General features: G+C 37.7%; 1 protein-coding gene across 1 annotated transcript in view; it reads right to left on the bottom strand.

The window, feature by feature from the left end:
• Positions 1-15432, bottom strand: part of PHTF2 (putative homeodomain transcription factor 2) — a 98881-nt gene that overhangs the window by 2906 nt on the left and 80543 nt on the right. Inside the window, exons 10-17 of the mRNA XM_060778310.2 lie at positions 14029-14247; positions 13721-13849; positions 10586-10858; positions 9780-9911; positions 7484-7570; positions 6877-7032; positions 3886-3981; positions 1889-2014 (exon numbers count right to left, since the gene is read on the bottom strand). Of these exons, the coding sequence (XP_060634293.2) occupies positions 1889-2014; positions 3886-3981; positions 6877-7032; positions 7484-7570; positions 9780-9911; positions 10586-10858; positions 13721-13849; positions 14029-14247 (1218 nt within the window). The remainder of the gene's footprint in view (positions 1-1888; positions 2015-3885; positions 3982-6876; positions 7033-7483; positions 7571-9779; positions 9912-10585; positions 10859-13720; positions 13850-14028; positions 14248-15432) is intronic.

Genomic DNA, 15432 nt, shown 5'->3' with positions numbered 1-15432 from the left:
CTTTTAGGAAAACAGGTGAAGACGTGGTTATGGAGACAGGCTTTTGATGAGTGAGACAACACCTTAAGACATGGATGGAAGATGATGTATAATTGTTTTTTAGTATGACGACTGACCACTGTAGTTTTGGATATATTTGTTGTTTTAATGTGTTATTGTAATATGAACTATGATGTTTTTACCGATTGTATGTGTTTTTATGGTTGGAAACCGGTCTGAGTCCCTCAAAAGAGGTGAGAAGGTCGGTATATAAAACTCTGAAATAATAAATAAATAAATAATATATATACATACAATATATTATATTATTAGCACAGTATAGTATCAGTATTAAATATTACTATATTGTACTATACCATTATATTGTAATATTATTAATAATATTACATGTGATATTTATTTATTTATTTACAGCTTTTATATTCTGCCCTTCTCACCCCGCAGGGGACTCAGGGCAGATTACAGTGTACACATATATGGCAAACATTCAATGCCAGTTTTTGACAGACAAACATATACAGACATAGACAGAGGCTATTTAATTTTTTCTGGCCACAAGGGGAGCTGTCGCTTTCATCGTCCATCTGCGACACTGATGAAGCACTTCCGCATTCCCCGCATGCTTCCCCGCTGGAATGCTTTGCTGGAGTCTTCTTTATGGCCTCATAAATCAGTTAATTTAGCCTCCCCACACTTTAAGGTGGTACCTTATTTTCCTACTTGACAGATGCAACTGTCTTTCGGGTTGCAAAGGTCGACAACAGGCTACACACAATTGGTTGGAAACCCACTCCAACCCGGGCTGGCTTCGAACTCATGACCTTTTGGTCAGAGTGATCTTAATGCAGCTGACACTCAGCCAGCTGCGCCACAATCCCGGTGTAATATAAATATATAATTATAATATATTATTAGTATTATATTGCATTACGTTAAAATATTATAAATATTATATGTATATGCAATATATTATATTACATTATAATATATTATTAGAATTGTGTGGTCAAAAGATTCTACTTAGATTCTTAACTGTAATTTTATAATTTAGAATACAGGTTGAATCCCTTATTCAAAATACTCAGAACAAGAAGTGTTTTGTATTTTAGATTTTGGGGGATTTTGGAATACTTGGAAACATAAAAATAGATATACACATATGTGTGCACAGGTATTCCAAAATATAAGACAGGGAGAGATGGATTGATAGATCTTGGATGCTGGACCAAGTCTAAACACAAAACTCACTTATGTTTCCTATACACGTAGTTTGGAGGTAATTTTAGACATCTCATTTTAAATAATTTTGTTCATGAAACAAGGTTTGTGTATACTAAACTATCAGAAAGCAAAAGTGTCACTAAACGATCAGAAAGCAAAAGTGTCACTATCCCAACCAGACAATTTTGGGGTATTTTGGAATTCCAGGTAAGGAATGCTCAACCTGTAAAAAAAAACCCTCAAAAAGTCTTCAGGAGATAGACTTTGATTTTGTTTTATGATCAATATAGCTATGCCTGTGTTTTACCTTTAGATTGAATCCAAGCAAGTCACTGATAACAAAGCAAAACTTTTGATTTAAGAGGAGAAAAATACATAGAACATGGATAGACCCATCACCAGAATCAAAATGGAGGAAGAGATTAAATTCAAAACACAAGATTATATATGGAAAACACCACTATGAAGAGAAACGGAAGGAGATACCACCAGTCCCCCTCCCAGCCTTCCCCCTTTTGCACCTTTTCTTTCTTTTTTTTCTTTCTTTTTTCCTTCCCTCTCCATACCTTTTTCCTCCCATTGCCCCCCAAGTTTTATTGATGTAAAAAGAAAATTCACTTAATAAAAATCTATAATATATATATATATCGCTATGCCTGCATTTTACCTTTAGATTGAATCCAAGCAAGTCACTGATGACACCAGAAACTGCAGACAGAATGACAACTTGAGTGATGTTATAAAGCAGAGGATTCATTGTCAATCCATATAACCTGAAAGGACTGTCCAGTTCCTAGGAAATAGAATTTTTTATATAAATAGAAGCCTGTGAAATGTCACATAACTTGAAGCACTTTCAAATATCTGGAGAGCAGTATTGGCATTTCCCAGAATTGATGCTTTAGGAAAAGTGATCCTTCTCTGAAGAAATTGCCCTCCCTTGTAACTGCTGCAGCTACAATAAAAATAATGCTGTGGTGGTCATGGAGGTCTAAGCAGCTTCCCAAAGTAGAGAAATCTTCTCCACTGTTTCCAGCTCAAAATTTCATGTGGTCAAGGAGCTGACATTGTATAGACAGGGTGGGGACATGAAAAGACTGTATTTTTCAAAAGGAAAGCTGTGCAATATTTAAAACAGGAATCTCAGAACAGCCGCATAAGACATTCAGTGGTGTTATGTATGTTGACTAACTGAAATAAAGGTGGAGGAACCCAACAATTGGGCCAGCATTTGAAGGGAATGGTCTAGTTCAGTGGATCTCAACCTATGGGTTCCCAGATGTTTTGGCCTTCAACTCCCAGAAATCCCAACAGCTGGTAAACTGGCTACCCCTCTATTCTGCTTTGGTTAGACCACACCTGGAATATTGTGTCCAATTCTGGGCACCACAATTCAAGAGAGATATTGACAAGCTGGAATGTGTCCAGAGGAGGGCGACTAAAATGATCAAGGGTCTGGAGAACAAGCCCTATAAGCTTAAGGAGCTGGGCATGTTTAGCCTGAAGAAGAGAAGGCTGAGAGGAGATATGATAGCCTTGTATAAATATGTGAGAGGAAGCCACAGGGAGGAGGGAGCAAGCTTGTTTTCTGCTTCCCTGGAGACTAGGATGCAGAACAATGGTTTCAAACTACCAGAAAGGAGATTCCATCTGAACATGAGGAAGAACTTCCTGACTGTGAGAGCCGTTCAGCAGTGGAACTCGCTACCCTGGAGTGTGGTGGAGGCTCCTTCTTTGGAAGCTTTTAAACAGAGGCTGGATGGCCATTAGTGAGGGGTGATTTGAATGCAATATTCCTGCTTCTTGGCAGCGGGTTGGACTGGATGACCCATGAGGTCTCTTCCAACTCTTTGATTCTATGATTCTATGGTGGAGTCTGGGGAAAATAGACCTTGACATTTGGGAGTTGTAGTTGTTGGGATTTATAGTTCACCTACAATCAAAGAGCATTCTGAACTCGACCAACAATAGAATTAGGTCAAACTTCCCACACAGAATCCCAATGACTAACAGAAAATACTATGTTTTCTGATGGTCTTTGGCGACCCCTTTGATACCCTCTCACGACCCCCTCAGGGGTCCCGACCCCCAGGTTGTGAAACACTACTATAGAGCCTGAGATTCATTGGTAGTCTCCCATCCACTACCAGAGCTGAGCTGACCCTACTTAGCATCTAAGATGCTCGCGATCCCACCACTGTCACAATCGCAGTTGGTAGGGACGAGAGACAGGGCCTTCTCGATGGTGGCTCCCCGGCTTTGGAATTCCCTCCCACAGGAGATTAGAACTGCTCCCTCCCTCCTGACGTTCAGGAAGCTAACAAAGACTTGGCTATGGAATGCGGCCTTTGACAACTGAGTCAACTTTGGTCCATATGGAAGGAGAATGAATAACTGTGAATTATGACCAGGAATGCTTTGACAACGTGGCTATGTGATTGTGATGATGACGATGTTGTATTGTAATATGTTTTTAATTGTGTAATGATGATGCATTGTGTGGTTTGTATTTTTGTATATGAACACATGTTGTGAACTGGATCTGAGTCCCTCTTGTAGGTGAGAAGATCGGTATAGAAAATAATATAATAAGATGAAACAGGCTCTTGTGCCTTTGGGGTATTTAGAGCTGATCTACTTTAAGGTATATGTGTTTAGTTTTACCTTGAGTAATTTTGTAGCCAGTTTTAAAACATTGTTCACTAATGTCAGTTCTTCCTTCTTATTCGGCTTCTTTTCCATTTTCAAGTACAAATTTATCTAAAAGAACAAATAAGCATTAAAGATTAAAAGATGACTTCACTTCCAGCTTGTGATTTGACATCATAATTTTAGGATACCGAATGATTCCCTCTCACTGCCCTGTCATCAAAAGGTATTTATATGGAAGAAGGTATAAGCCATGATGCACCATATGGTTTTTACGACAGTACACCAGTTTCTAAATGAAAATAAAGTAAGCAAGAATGGAAAGCAGCAAACAATTTAAGAAATATAAAAAATGAAAATTAGCCCTGCCACACAACATGATTTAATCCTTACACATAAAAATATGCCTGTAGGTGCTGAAAAATACTACAGTTAACACAAGGCAAGCTGGTCTCTCACTGGTCACCACCGATTCCAAAGGCAGCAAACACAGGACAGCTCTGATGGTGAATTCAGTGTTGAGAGGAGGGCCTTCTTGAGAAAACTTGTGTTTGTTTTACCTTACTAATTGATGCTACAGTCATATGCATACCGAACCAGAATTAAGTCCCTTCTAACACAATCAGAAGACTTAGGAAACTCCTAACTTCTAAACTTCTTGGGTGCAATGCTATAATGCAGATATTCTAAATAGTTAAGAATTTTAGTATTTTTAAAATTTCAATTTAGAATTATTGCTGATTTATGAATGTTCAAAGATGTGTCACCAAACACAGAAAAGTACTATTTTTCATTAATTCTAAGACACACTTTTCCTTTGTCTTAGAACCACGGTCACACACACACACATATGACATTTTTTTAAACTGTGGTCATACTGAAATTAGTGTTTTTTAGAATCGAAGGTGTTTTAGAATCAATGAAAAATTGTATACAGGCAGTCCCCGAAGTACAAACATCTCGCTTACAAATTATTCATAATTAAGAACGAGGGTGAGACAACTGGAAGTAAGATAAATCTACTCCTTGAGAAATTTACTTCTGGAAGAGCAATAATGGGGAAAAGGTGTCTCGACTGAAGCTTTCTCTCCAATCCTTGTTTCCACAATAAGCCATTTTTTTTTCAAAATCCAATTATCACAGGGTGTTAACCCTTTCCTATGATGTCCAAACAAATTCGACTTAAGAAGAAACCTACAGAACTTATCATGTTCGTAACTTGGGGATTGTCTACTTAAGAACATGTTTCGCGATCAAGAAAATCAATAGAAACAAACAGTAACAGAAAGGTTTTCAATTCCTCTAAATTTAGATTATTATAACAGAATGGCACATATTTTTTTCACCTCAGACTGCCATATTGCTGGTTTGCATTTTGCAGAACAAGGCCTTTGCATATGAGAAATTATTATTCTTAGCATCGACTGAACTTCTATGCTCATTCTCAATTGCCATGATGTACAGCAAATATTGTAAAAAGTACCGATGAAGAAACAAACACAAAAAATAATGCTAAGAGAAGATCAAAGGGAATTATAATTGAAAAAATTAGCTTTCCTTCTGTATAAATGTTAATATATTTTTAAACACTTAATATGTAGTCTACCTTGTAGATCGTACAAAGCTTCTCCTACAGAAATTAAGTACCTGTACAAACAAAACAACTTTGGAGGGACAGTTTAGCCATTTTGAAAATGATCCATATCTGACCACAGAATGAAATTATATGGCTGCCATTTTGACAACTATACATTATAATTTGACTAGATAGCTTTTTGAAATAAGTATGCTCTAAAAAATCATATATTCAGGCATCACACTCCTTTGTGTGTAAAGAATGTATGTATCTTTAGAATGCCTATTAATTGCATCCATATGCTATTTTAATTTTATTTAATTTTATTTCAGGGATTTTTCAAAGCCATAAAGGTCATCTATGGACCAAGAAACCATGGCATACAGCCTCTACGCTCATCAGATGGAACCAAACTCCTAAAGGACCAAAACTCAATTGCACTACGTTAGAAAGAACACTACCAAAGCCTCCTGAACCACAGCTCCAATGTGGCCGAAGAGGTTCTCTCACAAATCCCACAACAACAAACCAGGGATGAGCTTGCAGCACTGCCTAGTTTGGAAGAAGTCAGCAATACTACAGCCAACAAAAAAATAACAAAGCCAGCGGACCTGATGGGATTCCTGTTGAAATCTTTAAAGAGGAAGGACCTCAGCTGACACAACAACTCCACCAGCTCATAGAAAAAGTGTGGGTGACCGAGAAAATCCCAGCAGATTTCAAGGATGCCACCATCATCACCCTCTTCAAAAAAGGGGAAACAACAGGCTGCAGAAACTATCGAGGTATCTCCCTTCTAACCTCAGCTGGGAAAATCCTCGCAAGAATCCTTGCAAACCGCCTTCTACCCCTCTCAGAAGACACCCTCCCAGAATCCCAGAACGGCTTCCGCCCCTCCAGAAGAACCGTGGACATGATCTTCACTGCACGACAGCTCCAAGAAAAATGCAGGGAACAAAATCAACCTCTGTACATGGCATTCATTGACCTTGCAAAGGTATTTGACACAGTGAACATCCTGCGGCTCCTCCATGATGATGTGATGGCAACAGTCTAGGACAGCTGACCCATTTAAGGTGGAATCAGGTGTCAAACAGGGATGTGTTATTGCCCCAACCTTATTCTCCATTTTCATCACTATGATACTTCACCTTATTGATGGGAAGCTTCCCACCGGAGTGGAAATCATCTATCGGACAGATGGCAAGCTATTTAACCTCAGCAGACTGAAAGCCAAAACCAAGGTTACAACTTAGGCAAACTGAAGTCACTACGTGATCAACTAACAATTAGGAATGTAAAATACCTGTTATAGATTCACATTAACCAAAGATATATTTGCTAACTTTCCTTGAGCACAAACAGGATGAAATGCCAAACTTCACTTCAGATCAAAATGCTGTTGCCATTCTTTCCAACAGAGCTCTCACCTGTTCAGTAAGTAATATTGAGGTATTGCTGTATTTTTTACTCGTTTCAGATCCAAGTGTAATAAATCTTAAAAGAAACAAAGTTAGTGAAATGCACCATATCACTAATTCCCAATTATAGTGGCAATCAAGGAAGATTTCATGTACATGAAGAAGCTGAAAGAAAACAAATAAAGAACAAAATTGAAGTATTAATTCTTCAGAAAGTAGAGAACATTATAATATTTTCATTAAACAGAAGCGTAATTTCACCTAATTTTAACAATTTCCATGTGAGCGGGTCCAATTAAAGTCAATGGTATTTATTTCTCAGTGGACAGGCGAAAGATTGGATTCCAAGGCTAAAAGAGAATTTATCAGGTGCAACCTTTACTTAAATGACAGGAGGAGGGCATTGGGGGTTGTCAGGTGAAAGACTAGGAACAACTTAGGCCATATTTCTAACTCTGATGGATGAGAACATTAACGTGTCTCTGTTTTGCATCTGTTCTTGCTCCATTATTATTGGAGAACTAAGAGCTCTACTGGTCATGTAGAGGTGAATCCATATACTTCTGTTGTTGTAAGTCTAAGAACAAAGTATGTTTTTCTGGCATGTTTTTCTTACCTGTGCACAGCAGATGAATACAACAGAAATAGTCAACAAAAAAGCAGATGAGACTATTACATCGACTGACCGTTGAGGACCTCGCCGCTAAAAAAACAAGGAAATATGCATTGACTTGTTTGTCTGGAGGAATTAATAATAAAATCTATAGAAATAAAAATGTAATGTTTGTTTGTGGGATTAACATAACTCAAAACCACTGGACGAATTGACAACAAATTTGGACACAATACACGTATCAGGCCAACGAGTGACCATCACTCATAAAAACACTGGAAAACACAGTGGAAGAAACTTAAGCCAAAAAAAATACATTACAATGCGTGTGCAAAACCACATATATACACATACATATACACACAAAACACATATACACAGACTGGGCCACAGCAACGTGTGGCATTGTACGGATAGTATGATAATATGGAAACATGTTCATATTGATACATAATGTATAGTGAGACATGATGATGAGTGAAAAAATCCTATTAATAGGATAATTTCACAAGACTGCTTTGATCAAACTGTTTTGAATTTCAGGAGTGCAATGCATCACTTATTTGAAAAAAAGATGAACACAGCTTCGGAAAAGTTAATAAAACAGTTACGATGTAGTATATGAAAATTAAGAAAAACACACTACTTGGAAATCAGAGGGCAACCAGACTGAAGAGGAAGGAAATAGCTTATTTTGGGAATTTCTTTGCTTTGCTTTGGGTACTTTTAGTCTTGTTCACAGGGTGTGGCTGCACAAAGTTTTGGTTGCTTAGGAAGATATTATGATTCAGACTTGAGAACCCAAACAACAGCTATTGAATTGGGGGGGGGGGGGGGGGGTGCTCTACTAGATCATTAAAAAACTGAATAATAGATCAGAGTGATCATCTCCTGGTAGTACTGTGGAATCGTGTGTGCTACAAATTGATCTAGTAACATGGAATGATAGGGGTTATCACTTTTTAAATTTTACTATTAAATTCTCACCAAGGAAGCCAGAATTTCAGAAAATTTACATCCTTTAAGAGCTGGGCTCCCTCTACTGGATTGCAAGACAGCTAAATCAAGAACACAACTCCTCTCCTCGGCACAGTATTAAATCTTCTCCAAGTGCAAAAGAGGAGGCATGAAGAAAATTATGTCAAGTCAAAGAGCAGTATATCAGATCATATTTTTGAAATACTGCAAACTGTGCTTGCTGCTAATTCTGCCAATTGTGCAGAATTCATTCACTATGTTACAATATTTTGTAGGCATGTATTCTTGAAGTAAATAAAGATAGGCTGGCAGGATTTTTCAGCTACTGACATTGATTACTTCCATCATCATTTGTTGTTGGATTCCTTCAAGTTACTTCCAACCAATGGCAATCATAAAGTGAACTTATCATGGGATTTCTAAGGTTGAGAGGATGTGACTATTTCTAAGGTTGAGAGGATGTGACTTGCCTAAGACAACCCCGGTGGCAAAGTGGGATATGAAACCTGTCAGAACCCAGAAGCCTTAAAGAGCCAGACTCAGGAGTATGTCCAGAAGAAACAGTTTACTGAATCAAACAAAAGGACTCAGAGACACTTACTTCAGTGCCTCTGGTCAAAACTCAAAAGTAGCTCCAAAGATTAGCTCAAAAAACAAATTTAGGAAATAATCCAGATTAAACAGAGATATAATCCGGATTAAATTGAATAGTGTCCAAAGTCACCCAAAATAGAGCAGCAGATAAAGGATAAGCAAACAAAGGTCCGTGAAGCAAAAGCTGTAGTCGAAAACTAGCATTAGTAGCGTGTCCAACAGACTCTACTACACCAAAACCTGTCTTCTGGGATCCTTGTCCAATACTCAAACAATTACACCACACTTGCTCCCTTCATCTTCACTATAATTTAATTAAATGCTTTTAAAATATTTTAAAATAGTGCTTTAACAGAGTGGTTTTTTTAAAAACAAAACAAAACATTTCCACTATGAACTGTCTAACTGAAGTTTGTTTTAACATATACTGTAAGACACCTTGGATCCCATACTAGGAGAAAAGCATGAGAGGCAAACAAACAAAAAGGCCCAAATTATTCACAGTGAAAAATACTGGTTCACTAGTCTGAAGCACAAAAACAGAAAAGCAAAGATTCAGTGGAGGGTTGATTCAATATTCAAAATCAGAGTTGTATTATATAGTTTGATAGTTAAAGACTACAATTTCCATACTCAAAATGCAATGAGCTCAATGGGGATTCCCTCTGAGTAAACATAGCAAGGACTGCACTGTAAAATGTCAAAAAAGAAATAATGGCAAACAAACCTTTAGATAGGAGCGAAGGGAAAGCCACATTTTAATATTCTGCACTTTCTTTAACCGGAAATGAGGAACTTCTGATTTCCGTGCTCTTCTTGCAGATGTTAAGTGACCAAAGAGTTTTGCAAACAATAGCCTCTGCAAAAAAGTTATTTAAAATTAATTAAAACACTGTGAACTAAAGCACTAAGATTTTTTTCATGACTCTATACTACTTTTAACAGGATGTGGAAAAAAGAAACAAATACTGAAAAAGGGAGGGAGAATGCAAGAATTGTTACTATTCTTGCTATGGTTATAGATAGCATCACCACTACCATTTAATGCCATTGTGCATTTTAGTGAATAGTGTTTTCTTCTGCAATGCTAAAAGCTATCTTGGAATACAGTATTTTAAAGGGATTGTAATAAGTAATAAAATATTATAAATATCAACAAATCATACTAGAAACAATCTATATAAATAAAAATGTAATGTTTGTTTGTGGGATTAATATAACTCAAAAACCACTGGACGAATTGACACCAAATTTGGACACAATATACCTATCAGGCCAACGAGTGACCATCACTCATAAAAACACTAAAAAACACAGCAGAAGAGACTTAAAAAGCCAAAAACCAAAAATTACATTACAATGCTTGTGCAAAACCACACACACATATATATGCAAACACATATACACACACACTTATACACACACAAAACACATATAGACAGACTGGACCACATCAACGCGTTGCAGGGGACGGCTAGTATTACAATAAAATGGTACATTTTCCTTCCTTCTGGGTTTGATGCTAATGCCTACCTGTTTATAAGTTCTCTCAGCCACACACAACAGGAAGAAGAAAATCCACACAAGGGAAACACGAACAACAAAGCATACTACAACCATGGAAAGGACCATGATGTCTCCATTTGACCCAAAAGCAATTGTATAAAGTTCTATAGCAGAATGTGTTGCTAGGTGCTCCAGATCCTTAGCTTGGGAAAGTCGAAATACAAACGGTGTTAAACCCAGGATTATAGACACAACATTTCCAAATATCTGGTAACCTATTCCTGGTACATAGCTGTTCACCTGAAGATGAGAAAACAAAACAAAAGCTATAACACATTATAATATAACACATGTTAATTTTTAAAAAAAACCTGTTAAATTCTGCTTCACAGAAATGATTATTTTCAAATATTAAAAATGTTTGCTAAAATAGCATTCAGAAGTCAATAAATGAGGATAAGCAATCTGAGATATGAATAGTAACGCAATATTTAGACATTCTATAGGATTATTATTGTATATGCTAATGTATAAGTCTAAAAAATATTAGTAAGAAAATCTGTCATCTGAACCATGGGTCAATGTAAGTACTGTTCCTTAACTTTCTTTTCTGACTACAGTGGCAAAACGTAGCAGCTCAGTCTCTCCTGTGAGAAGCTAAAAGAAGTACTACCCCCTTCTGCTCTCTTTGCGGTGGTGCTACCTCAAGCCTTTTTTAATGCTCAGGTGGGGCCAGGAAAGTAATGGGGGTTAGTGCTTCTTCTAGGATCCCCTGGACCAAACTGATGTTTTCCTTTTGCCACTCTACTCCAAGAAGGAGATGGTTTCCTTTTTTGATAGGGATTTAATAATAATAATAATAATAATAACTTTATTTATATACCACTCCATCTCCCCGAGGGGACTCAGAGCGGTTCCCAGGTAACATCACAAGACATACAAAGTAAAAAACAACATAACCATAAGATTAACAAAAACAAAATAAGTTTGCCATGTGCACATATATTAAAAGAATCCTGCCTGTTCAAGGCAATTAAAAAATTATAAAGGCCGGGCCAAGATTTGTGCAAGCCCAAAAATTCTAGGGGGGCCAGGAATTAAGTGCAATGCTATGGCAGGCAACAATAATATTAGGATTTAATATTGTGCATTAATTTTTATCAAAAACTTCTCTGAATAAAGTGGTGAAAGTCCTTGAATCACTGGGCAGGAATATGGTGATGGGCTGGGGGTAAAAGGCATCCCAAGGCAGCACTGGCACTTTCCCCTTTCTGCAGAATGACCCCACAACTTATCCATGTTGTAAATTTATATATAAACACATATGACATGTCTGATGAACTGCTATAGGTTAAAAATGATAATTGATTCAATCCTATGACGCTTAAGGAGAGTTGTCCGAGATAACAAGGGGTTTTTTTGGGGGGGTGGGGGTGGGGGCTTTTCATTCTTGCTAGGAATGAAAAATTGAAGAGAAGAGAATGCAATTGATGAACATAACTGAAAAAGTAAGTTGGGATCTTGCTTTGAAAACTGTCATGTGATGATACAATAAATGTGATTGTGGATTGCTCCTCTGAAGCATCCAGAGAGTGGGATGTGTCACAAGGAAAGTGTAATGGACTGGCCTACCCTGAAGTGTTGGTGTGAAAAGAATTGGAGTATATAAAGGTTGGTTTTAAAGGCAGAAGCCAGGGCAGCTTGCTGGAATTAAGCAGGAGCTGAGGGGTGGAGCAATCAGGCAGTCTATAAGGCTGAAGTGCAGCTTGATTGGCTGTTAATATTGGAGGACAAAGCTCAGTAGCTAGAGATAGGTGGAGCCTGAGCTAAAGAAAGAAGACTGCAGCTATTTTTAAGAGGAGTTGGGAAATGGGGATGGAAAAAGGAGGAAGTTAAGGAAATGGTGCTGAAGAAGCAGTTTGGAGACTGGGTTGGAACAGGAAGAAGTTAGGAAGTGGGAAGTGAAGAAGGAGGACATGGAGTAGTGAAAAGGGGAAGAGAAGGAAAGGAAGGAAGAGAAGTGGGAACTGTTGGTGGTTTAATAGTTATTTCTTTGAGGGTTAAAAGTTAATAGGCCTCTAAAGTGCTTAGAGTGCTGGGAAAGAAAGAAGGGAGTTGTCAAAGGGTTTAAAACGATTCTGATTTGAATATTTTGTGTGTGGAACCTGTTCTAAAGAAACTTAAGTTTAATATACCCTCCTCTGTAACCAGATATGCCTGATAAGATAACAGCACACTTATACACTTATTACGCTTACTGACTGTTCATAAATAAACTACAATTTTCTGTTTAATCCAACTGAAGTCTGTGTGGTTTTTAAAACAATTTAATAAAGGAGGTGGCCTGTAAAGATAGAGTGGTGGCAGCGAAAGTAGTCTGTAATAAAATAATTTGGGAGGAGCAAAGGCAGTATACAATTTTCAGTGGCAGCTTCCCCCACTGATTGGCAGTGTATGAGTGAGGGTGTGTGTGCTCTAAATTCCCTCACAACCTTGCCTGGGTTGCCGTTTTGTCCTCCATCCAGTATGTGTGTATGCCTGAGGTAAATCCTAACTACTGTCCCTGCCTAGATGGTCATTGTTAACAGGAGTAGGCTATATTTGGTGGCACTTAGTGGGATCTCTGTAATAGCTGGTTAGAGAGTCCTCTATATGTTGGTGGCACTCGGTGGGATCACTGTAATAGCTGGCCAGAGTTCTCTATAGAAAGAGCTAAAGATGGGAATCAACAAAAACAAAGCCCTCTTTCATCTGCTTCCATGATCTGTTTGAAAAATTGTACTGATTAGAACCTTAATTTTACCAGACTGGGTAAACTGACTTATCTTAATGTTGCTTTTGTGATATAATTTAGATGTATTTCATTTATTTTATTTTTTTAAAAGACAGGTAGTCATTGGATGCTCTGGGTAAGTTATATGCACAGTGCCAAGCAGGCAAGGCATATTCTAGATATGTCTGTCCTACTTGCTATAAAAACAAATACATGTTTCATGTCCAGTTTTATTACAAGCTACTTGTAGTTTCTCAAGTCGCTCCTGACACGACAAAAATAATAACTACAAAACAAACAATCCAATCCTTTCCCCCCTCTGGAAAACACACAACATCTTTAATTTGAGTGAAAAGTGTAATAAAACAAATAAAGTAATGAATATTCACCCTGTTCATGATCATGCCACTGATCTCAAGCACTGACATATCAGCCTTTTTGCAGTCATTACCTTCCCAAACAATTGCGCTCACTTTTTCTAGGCCAGGATTAGAACTATGAAACCAAGGCAAATGGCTCTGAAAAAAAAGCAGGAGAGGGGAGATTTAGGAGATTCAACACAAATTCATCATTGCAAAGGGGAGCATTATACTGACTCACAGGTCATTGTATTTCATCCTATTAATGTTCTAATTACCACAAATTTAATTCAGTACAGATATGGTAAATACATACAATCTGTTCCTTTTGTACTAACCTGATGAAAGGGGTCATCTCTATACTCTTTTTTCATACATGAATTGACTTGAGAGTTCTCCACATCTGTCTCGCTAGTACAGGATGAGCGACACTCTGCACAGTGCAAAAGATCCTCCCACAATACATCTTCTGTCTCAGACTCTGGTCTCGTGCTCTCAGAATCTTGTCTGGAACTGGAACATCGTGAACTACAACTAGTTCCCGATTTAGGGACATCCTAAATATATATACATATTAAAGGTAAACATTAATACCCACATTGTTCTGTAATCAGTAACTAACTTGGTTTATAATTTTAAAAAACATACACGGAAGCTTTTTTGATAAAATGAAATGTTTTCTGATACATAAAAGCAACTGGGAATAGGTTTTTTTGGGCTATATGGCCATGTTCTAGAGGCATTGAGTAGACAAAACTGGAAGCATAACACTAGGAAACCAAGATGAATTTGGCCTTCAGAAATCAACTAATTTCAATATTTGCAAAGAACAGTGATGCATGAGAATCAAACTCTAAGATTCCTAATGGAGTGTGAACAGCTATCCTCATACTTGTAGGAATATCTGACTGCAACCATGAAGCTTTCTGTTCCAAGCCTCTTCTGTAACAGATTTCTTTTAGGCTTAAGGATAATAATTACCATGCAAAGCTAGTCCTATTGTTAAAAACAGCAAAGCGGCTGATGCAATTTTGAAGCAGCTGATGTACTTCCCAATTCCTGCCAAACACAGGGCGAGCCTTCACAAGGGAAAAAGCCCAGACTCACTTAAATCCATTGTTGGCTGCCCCTATAACATTCACCAACGGTCCAGTGCATATTGTGAATTTTTTAGGTTTAAACCAATTTTGACACATTTTTGTTAAAGTCAGGGATACTCCAGAGCTTGCTAGAAACTCAAGTATCCCAGGATTGTATGACTATATGCAAAGTTGTATTGGGTTCGATCTTAACTGATCCGATCTCCAGACAGACACCATACAATTGCCCTTCCCCTGTGCAGAAGAGTACAGGGAAAGGCAAAGTCTCATTCTGTGTCACTGCTGCCACTCCCAACTAGTCATTGACCTCCATCTGAGCTTCTTGCCATCACAGGCCCCTCTGCTATGCCAGAACAGGGTGCCTGCACAACCAGGAAGAAGAAAGGGGGTGGGAACCATTTCCCCATGATATGATCTTGTGTCATTAGGGAGCATGGACAAAAGATGATTGTCACCAATTTCATGGGGTGACAGTTTGGAGAAATTAATTTCATATTGAGATGAAGACTCCATTATGTTATATAACTCCCAAAATGTGAGATATATCAAAAAAAGAGAGGACAGAAACTCACTTCCCACCTTTCTTGACTATTGATATCTATATAAATAAAAATGTAATGTTCGTTTGTGGGATTAACAGAA

The sequence above is a fragment of the Anolis sagrei genome, chromosome 5 (genome assembly GCF_037176765.1).
Source record: "Anolis sagrei isolate rAnoSag1 chromosome 5, rAnoSag1.mat, whole genome shotgun sequence".
In the NCBI taxonomy this organism is placed as follows: domain Eukaryota; kingdom Metazoa; phylum Chordata; class Lepidosauria; order Squamata; family Dactyloidae; genus Anolis; species Anolis sagrei.
This window is presented reverse-complemented; position numbering and strand designations above follow the sequence as displayed.